The 9,291-nt window shown below is 36.3% G+C and overlaps 1 protein-coding gene across 2 annotated transcripts; it reads right to left on the reverse strand.

Annotated features, from left to right (window-relative positions):
• Positions 1-617: 617 nt before the first annotated feature.
• Positions 618-6,344, reverse strand: LOC124302653 (uncharacterized). Of its 2 annotated transcripts, XM_046759023.1 has the most exons (7): positions 6,287-6,344; positions 3,936-4,057; positions 3,229-3,271; positions 2,501-2,656; positions 1,755-2,017; positions 1,388-1,639; positions 618-1,316 (listed from the first exon to the last, which is right to left on the reverse strand). In XM_046759023.1, the coding sequence occupies exons 3-7, from the start codon at positions 3,257-3,259 to the stop codon at positions 798-800; spliced, it is 1,221 nt and encodes a 406-aa protein (XP_046614979.1). In that variant the 5' UTR covers positions 3,260-3,271; positions 3,936-4,057; positions 6,287-6,344; the 3' UTR covers positions 618-797. The 2 variants fall into 2 exon arrangements, with proteins under 2 accessions (XP_046614979.1, XP_046614980.1); XM_046759024.1 differs by lacking the exons at positions 3,229-3,271; positions 3,936-4,057; positions 6,287-6,344 and adding an exon at positions 2,845-2,900 and having other exon boundaries at positions 2,501-2,657.
• Positions 6,345-9,291: the final 2,947 nt, after the last annotated feature.

The raw sequence follows: 9,291 nt of genomic DNA on the forward strand, positions 1-9,291 counted from the left end.
CGAGCGATGCAAACGTCGCGTTTAATACACCGGAACCCCTGATGATTAAGGATAAATTTTAAATTTACTGTTGCAATAAACTAGCCAGACTTCATAATGTACATATAAGGTCACGCTAATCCATGTTATGAAATTTAAATGAGAAAATTATTATTTGTCCTTTTTTGTCATTTTTAACGTGACCTGAAGTGAAAAACTTCACGTCCCACGATGATGGATTTTCTTGTGGATTTCTCAATGCTTTGACGAAAAATCGAATCTTACACACTAATGCTACATTATTTTAAAACTTCCCTCTCTTCTATTAGAAGAAGAGTCGTTCTATTAATTACTGCAGATATTGAAAATTGATATGTCACTTGACGACCTTTGACTATTATGGACTACCATAACGGATTTTTATGATTTTGGACTTAATCAATACGGTTCTTTCTATGAGCTTTAAACTTTCTGCAAAATTAGTTCACACAACGAAAATAGCGGTAAGTTCCAGAACTGTTCCTTTTAGGGCAGGCGATATTTCGTAATTTCTGTACTGCGTCTGCTTTGCGGCGTGATTAGGCATTAGAGGTACAAGAAATTTGATCAGTGACCGGGAAAACATATCTTACACATTGTCGGTTATTCAAAAAGACATTATTTTAATCATTTCAATACAGTCTTTAAACGGGTTGATTATAATCATAGTTAGAATATTTTCCAGCAATCGGTATGTCCGAAGGCTTTGTATACGGTCCCACTTGAAACGGAATTTTTATTTTTATTCCTTAACGAACAGTATACTTTATATCAATGATCTACTTGATAAAATATTTGCACTTATCCACTATTCGTTGCAGTAGCCGTGGAGACAATCTTTGCTTCCAGTAGTCTACAGCCGCTGTGGTCTCAGCCGTGTGCATCGCAATAGCTGACTTATCGGGAATATCTTCAAGATTCGCTAAGAGCGCAGGTGCGAGCCAAAGACTTACCATCATACCGTAGATTTGCGATCTCTGCATTTCGCATTTCAACCAATCTAAGGTGATTTTTTCATACGCATTTGTACGTAACTCTGACAGCTTCGACCGCAGTTTCATATAATATATTTCAAGAAAAGTATCGTAATATTCTACTAGAACTTCGTGTTGAACACTGCTGTGTAGGAAGCCCTGAAGATCTGTGACCAGGGGCCCGAATCTGACAACTTGGAAATCTAAGAATCGCATACCGCTGACTACCGTTTTCCCCTTAACTTCCTCGTGCTTGAAAAGTATGTTGTTGATCCACAAATCGCCATGGCACACCACCGAATATTCTTTAGGTTTCACTAGTTCCTGTGCCGAAACATAATATGCGCCTTGAATATCATAAAGTCTATTGTTTACTCGTAAAGATCAAGTCGTACCTTCATTAAATCATAAATTTTTCCTTGGTGCTCTTCCATAAAGGCGATCTCTTTCGAATAGTCATCTTCTGAGGTCGCGGCAACTTTCAAGCACAAGACGATAAAGTTGGGGAAGTCGTTCATATTCTTCCCTACACCTGGAGGATCCGTGTCAGGAAAATAGGCTTCTACGAAGTTGGTTTTCATACGGTTAAAATTTTCCGCGTCATTGTGTTCTAGGATAAACGATGCTGCATGAAGATCGGCTAATCCCTAAAAAAAAAATGAAGAAAATCATACAAAGATACTGTTTTGCCTGATGATACAAGGTTTTGAAAGAAATCTATTGCGATACGATAATATAATTAATTATAGTGAAGAGCCTGACCTCGAGTACGATTTTCGTATGATCGAAGTCTAAGCCCTTAACTCTGTCCTCGAGAAAGAATCCTAGTGGTTTTAAGTCTTCCAGGATAATCTGTTTAACATTAGTGAACAAGCAATCGGGAAGTATTTCCTGATCCTTGCCGAGAAGCATTGGCACTGTCTGGTACATTCTAGCTTCGTTGACGAAAAAGTTCTGACTTTGAAAGACCTCCTGATGAATTTCATTCGCAGCCAGATGTTTGGAAATGAAACTTTTGTTGAAATCTAAAAAGTAAATGAATACTAGCTTTAGGATTTTCACAGCGATTACTAGAAAATCGCGAACAAGTATTATTCTCTCTCATCTTGGAAATCGAATGGCTGATCCTTAGTTAACTCGAAAATGTAATGCAGTATTTTTGTTCAAAATTGTATACACAATGGGGCGGTTAGGCACTTTGTTGCATTTAAGATACGTAAACGTGAAAATTCCGAAGTCAACGCAATCCTATACGCAATGCCAAACAATAATATCTAAAAACTCTTTTGTATCATGCCAAAAAAAGAACTCAAAATGTATTCAAACAACAAGTGGCGTTGCATGTAAAATTGCGCCGATGATTGAATTTTTATGTAAATGAAGCGTAAGATTTGATAAGAGTGAAATTAAGTGACATTTAACACGGTCGGGGAAGACTGACTAAAGCATTCTCTTAATTAATTTTATTACAATAATTTGGCGTATCAAGATTTATACGTAATACGCACCGAATCCAGCTCCGGTTGTCCCTGTGACAACAAGACGTTTTATGACTGACATGTAGTTGACTCCTTTCTCGCAGCCAGGACTTGTGACCACAGACTTGACTTCGAGATTTGCATCATTTTCATATTCGCGCAACACCTTCTGAATTAATTCTTTGTCTGCAAATAAGCACCGTGTGAGATTACTATGAATATGTCTGGAATTCATGTGGACTTGATAACTATTATGAAAATCTAGTTGTTCGCAATTGACTTTCCTCTACTCTGGTCTACAATGACAATAATTATGATTGAATACCCTCATATATATATATTGTATAGTAACAAAATTGAGCACACTAGTAGTAAAAATGCATTAGGCGTACGTATTATGACTTTCCGTGAAGTTGAAGTTTTCACTGACGTTAAGGAATAATGATATCGTTTTTGTGTACACCTGATAAGTGATAAGATAAAAATACTTATATATATAAATATAAAAATACTTATATACATAAATAAAAAAAAAAAAAGTATTTTTATCTTATCACTTATCAGGTGTACACAAAAACGATATCATTATTCCTTAACGTCAGTGAAAACTTCAACTTCACGGAAAGTCATAATACGTACGCTTAATGTATTTTGGTAATAGTATTACTACTAGTGTGCTCAATTTTGTTACTTGTAACGATATCTACGAAAGTGAATATTCACTGTCACGGGCAAGTATTTTATTAGCGCTGCAGTACCTGGCTTGTAAGCAGCTTCGTCTGATGCCATCTTGACTGCCACCTGTGTAAAAACACAACGACATAAATAAATAAATTTTACCGATACATATCGTCGCTCTCATATTTGATTCCGCACAGCTGATCGTGAGTCGACACCGGCATGTTCTGAATATGAACCAATTTAGCACATTCGACTCTGTTAATACGACACACTGGACCTCATTGTCGTTGAATAGTACACAAGTATGAAAGTGCCAAGTCATAGTAGAAAAATGGTTGTATTACATATTCATAATATATATTCGATGTGTCTCACAATATTAAATACAGGATATCCATTTTCTCCGTGATGTAAAACTCTAAAAGTGTTACCCGTGCGGTTAAAAAAATACCCACATAATCATACTTCAGTTACGCTGGGTCGAAAAATTTTGAAAAAAATTGCGTTTTTCGTCATGTACTTTCATATAAAAAATTGTAAAACCAATCTGAGACGTCAACTTGGAATCTTGATCGAGATACTATGGAATGCCCCATGCACAGCAATTTTTGACGTTATGTTTGAAGATATAATTTCTACTTTTTTCTTGCCTATGGATAAAGCTATTTTAGAAATATTGCAAATATACGTGAACATTGTCGAGAATATGAGATTTATTTGGTGTGGCTTTTTCTACATGCACAGGTAAATCTACTAATTTTAATAAAGAACTATCAACACCTACTTGCAATATATAAAGTAATTCGGCTGTGTATGTTGCACACTACAGTAGTACTTCAATTCTGAAAGCCTCGTCAGCTGTTGTAGCTCACAGTCGTTCTTTAACTGATTCTATATGTACTTTTCCTGAATTCAAATGTCCTGTAATATTAGTTCTCCGAGCGCATGAGATAAGAGATAAAAATGAAAGCTGAAAACGTTATTTGAACACGACTGTTTATATTGCTATTTACAAGCAGCATTTCTCAGGGGCGGCGAAACACATATTTTTGAGACGTGGAATTAAACTGTTCGTTTGATTCGATGCAATGTACAATTTTATTTCACTTCGATAGATCAAAAGTTGCTTTTCTGCAGTTATAAATGTTTATGAATTCGTTTACCAGCAAGTTAAGTTCTAATTCTTCAGCTACACCTTAGTGAATATTAGGAAGCGTCACAATGAAAAAAAAAAAAACAATTTTCTGTTACGTTGCGATCGGATGTTTTTCGTTAACGCAAAGAGATTCCCCAGTAAAAAAATTTCGTATGTCAGGGCTAAGTGGTCCCGAAACTTTATATAGTTTTTCATTTAAGTTACACGCCAATAAAAAAAATTTTTGATGGATATTCATAACTCCGTACTTATTGAATCATCTTCAAATGTGTGGAAAATTACTAAAAGCTGAAAGAATAACCTTTCAAATATATGAGAGCACTTATCGAATTATACTATTTTTATTAATTTTTGCGAACACAGAGTTTTAAAAGTTGTTTACAAGTCAATATTTTCTTTTATATTTTCTTCTTCTGATACAAACGAAATAAAAGCTCCTAAAACTGTTCAAGTTTGGATTTCTTGACTGAAGGTGTAAGATTTCGATGGTGTTGAACGACTAGTGACTTAAAAAGTAGCACCATAAAATTTTTTTAAGAAAAATCAAACTGACACACTGGATTATGGCTACATCGTTCAAGCGATCTTGCAGCGTTGTTGATATTCAAGTCATTAAAACAAAATTCAATTTTTTAAGACGGCAAATATCTGATGTGTGGAGTGCTTCGCAGCTACCATAGTGGTTTCACCGCCCCTGGCATTTGTGGAATGTGAGCACAGTGGCTAGGTAAGTTCAGGTGTTTGAGGTTGTCGTAATCATAATATAAACGGTTATCGTTTCGTTCTAAGATATCCGTGCATGAGAATGTTTAGGTACATACCAGATACTGTGAAATGAAAACAGTTTGAACAACACAAAATGAAGAAATTATTTTCTAATGATCATAAAGTCGAATTTTTTGAAAAGTGATGTAAATTAATTATAATTCTGATTCTAAACGACTGATATCACCTGCAGATGGATTTTTCGGACTGTTGATAATCAAATTCTTATCAATAATCGTCAATTATACAAAAGCAATCGAATGGAGCTGGTACATATCGTAAAACTGTTACTTCGAGTACTGGCGACCGTTGCTGGAGACAAAGACGACGTACAAGGCTCGAGATGCGACGGAGATGCAATGGAGTAGGTCACTGATCTCTATTTACCTGGATAAATGATTCCTGAATGGTAGTCTGTGCTACCGGTTGATAATTTTTGAAGCGCCCCGAATCAGTCTAGTTAATACCCAGGGAACTAACGTAGTACCTTATACGCATGCCCGAACGCGTGAGAAGTCAAACGTGTGATCCTTCCTACGAAGCTAACCCATGTTTAAGATCTGTTAAAGTGAACAGGGTAAAACTACAGGCGTATAAAATGAATAGCACAAGCGGTCAGAAAAGTGGAAAGATTTATCGTTTCACAAGTAAGTAATAGCGGCAATACAGTTGATGATAGAGTTGTTTACTAATTAATTTTCCACAATTTCAGAATTAACTTTGTTCATGGATATGAACAAGTTATCAAGTCTGTAAGATTCATCTCGCAATGTTCTCTGATATACATAATAAAGTGTTCGTTTATTAGTATTTTCACGGTATAAAATAATGCACGGACATTTCATTACGTAAATTATGATTCGGCTTCACATAATACTCGTACACCCTGTCCAGCGTCCCTACTTCATAATTAAATGTCCGTAATAAGTTTCGTAATCATGATGTTGCCGAAATCGTTAACTAAAACGCATAAATATACAGATTCAAATACACCGCTGTTCGGGCATGCGCATACTGTGCTACGTTAGTTCCCTGGGTGTTAACGACGCTGATTCAGGGCGTCTCAAAAATTCCACCGGAATTTGAGCCGTATATTCTGGTTAAACAGCTATCCAGTTAAATACAGATCAGTGGGGTAGATACAGAGAAGTACAAGATTCCGGTCCGCGCCGGAAATGCAAAGAGATGAATAAGCAAATCGCTGTATCACTTACCCCGTCACTCGAAATAAGTCTATCCGCTTCCCTTGCAGTGCTTTCGCAATGGCGTCTAACAAAGTACAGGCCCAGCTGCGGTCCTATACCTACCACCCACCCTACTTGGGCCGCCAAGCGGGCCGGCTTGCAGCCCGCTACGATTTACAGCGTCAGTTTTTGACTACGCTAGTAGAACGGAAATTTTCAATAAAATTCCAAACTGGGGAACTTTGTCTGAATAATTTCGATTAATAGTAATAATACGAATTTGTTAATTTCTTAATAAGAGATAATTCTGCAATCAATTTATGCAATTATCAAAATGAAGAACTGCATCTTTATTCAATTTTTCTGATTGAGGGGCTGCAGCCCGCTACGATTTACAGCGTCAGTTTTTGACTACGCTAGTAGAACGAAAATTTTCAATAAAATTCCATACTGGGGAACTTGGTCTGAATAATTTCGATTAATAGTAATAATACGAATTTGTTAATTCATTGATAAGAGATAATTCTGCAATCAATTTATACAATTATCAAAATGAAGAACTGCATCTTTATTCAATGTTTCTAATCGAGAGAATGAAAACAAATTCCGATTTGAATTTATCGAATTAAAAAATGAAAAATGATTCTGAAAAATAAAAATAATTCCTACATTAATGTCTTGAAGTACAAAGAAAATAAAAAATCACCCCTCAAATTTTGTAAATCAGGAGATGAACAATCCAAAGTCGATATTTTATTTCTACTTTCAGGTAGATACTGGATTGCCTATCAACGCTCTTCTGTACTTTCAGGGTAAAAAAAAACTTGAACAAGGGGAGGGCGCGATGTGTAAATAATCGATTTTGGTGAAACTCAGATATGTTGTAGAGGTATTTGCCCTAAGTACCAACCTAACCGAAACTAGGGTAACAACCCTTAATTTCCGAGAAAATCGCCGGTAAAGTTTCACGCGCGGTATCTATAGTGGTAACTATGCATTCGCAACGAATAAGCGAGCGCGGCGCAATGAGCAAAGTTCCCGGCTGGTTGGCTGCTGGCCCGTGTTCAAGTCCCATAGTCGAAGAGTTCATTTTTTTTTTGTTTTATAATTCTCTATTTTCGATGCTTTTTTCTTGTTTTCGTTCACGTATCCTATTTTATTGAATATTAATGACAATTATCGCATTAGAAATTTGCGAAGGGAAAAACTGCTAAACAATATCCAGTAGTAACGTCATTTATTTTACATTATACATACAATATAAGTGAAGAATAATTCATAATATTACAATATAATACATGCAGGCCCTTAAATTACTCGCTATCACTATGTACATTAGGAGAACAATCGTTTGGATGGTATTTATCGTAGAAGCACGCAAAGCATAAGACTTTTTTACACCATGCACATTTTATGAATCCTACCGTTCTGGTACTTAGGACAAATACTTCTAAAACATATCTGAGTTTCATCAAAATCGATTACTCACATATAGCGCCCTCCCATTGTAAGACTGTAAAATTGATGAATTTATGAATAGAAAATTTACAAACAAATTAACTGTACTAGGCTAAATCTGAAACTGTCTTTCGACTATTTAACTTTTTCCCCTACCTCTAAAAATGCTGTACAAATGTTATGTATTTCAGACGTAAGTTTGGATCCGTTTCGAACAGCGTAACAAACTCATTGTTAGCATAATTGGGCCTTGAAGTTCCTGAAAAAGGCGATTGTATCGACGTAGAACCAATAGCTGGGGAGATACAACTGAAATATGGAAGAATAATTCAATATTAATAATAATTATGTTAAGAAGAATTATAATAAGAATAATAATATTAAGAAAAATTCAAGAATAAATCAATAATTTATACATTCTGATCCGGGATATGTAAAATAGTAAAAAAATAGTACCATACATAATATGTCTTATCAGTGCCAGCTTCAGACATTACGGCGCCCTGAGGCAATTGGAGTTTGGCGCCCCCCCCCCCCCCCCCCCCCCCCCCCCGCCCCCCGCCGCGACACGAAATCTCATGAAGCTGTCATCCTTCGCAATGCACGTCTCATAAAGCTAATGCTTTGACTAAGGAATATGAAGACAGTTGCCCTTATGGGCTTTGGTGTGACAACCAAAAATCGTCGTGCACTTACGCCCCTTGAGATGTTCCAACGGCAGAATTGTTTTCGAAAGGTGTTCGTATGGAAAAAAATTCAGAGTAACTGTAATACATCACGGATGCACTAATTTTGATCGAGATGAAACGGATGGTCCGTATATGAGACAGTATTTAATGCAGTGTCCTGATATAATCCTTAGCGGCCACACGGGGTAACTAGTTACCCCAGGCTCAGAAAAAGTGAAATTAAAGGTCTAAAACCTTTGAAATTAATACAAGTAACGATATCTGGCGGTAGTAGACAAGTGAATATTTTTCTGAAAAAAGCCATTTTTGCTGAATTTTCGCATATATGACCAGTTTTTAGAACGCTATCTATAAATAGACCGATAAAATTCATTAGAAAGGTTGAAGAACGCTTCAACAAACATGAAACAATCGGTTAGAAGCCTTAAAACACCCATATGTCTTGCGCAACTAGGTTTTTCAGCGTGGGGTGATGCTAAGGGTTAAAGGCCTAGAAAGGTGATTGTCGGCGACTTTTCTTTTATAGGGAGAGAAAGAAACTTTGAGTGTATTTGAACACACATTTCAAAGGTATGAGCAAAAATTTTCATCATCCAACTGTCGCAGAACGGCAGCGTTATTAGCTGACCCGTCACCCGAAGAATATATCTTAAGTCAAAGGCTGACCATCGAAGGGCCTAGCCGCTTGAGTTTGGAATCGGCAGGAAAGATAAAGTGCGTATTTCTTGTCTGAAATGTAGAGACTAAGATCATTATAGATCATATCACATCATCATACATCATACATCATCATGGTATTAAAGTTCGAAACTAAAGTTTGGGTATTCGAATGTTCGGATGTTCAGAAAGCGACGTCACCCAAAATTTTTTTTCTCCTGACGTAATGGA

The sequence above is a fragment of the Neodiprion virginianus genome, chromosome 4 (genome assembly GCF_021901495.1).
Source record: "Neodiprion virginianus isolate iyNeoVirg1 chromosome 4, iyNeoVirg1.1, whole genome shotgun sequence".
Lineage (NCBI taxonomy): Eukaryota > Metazoa > Arthropoda > Insecta > Hymenoptera > Diprionidae > Neodiprion > Neodiprion virginianus.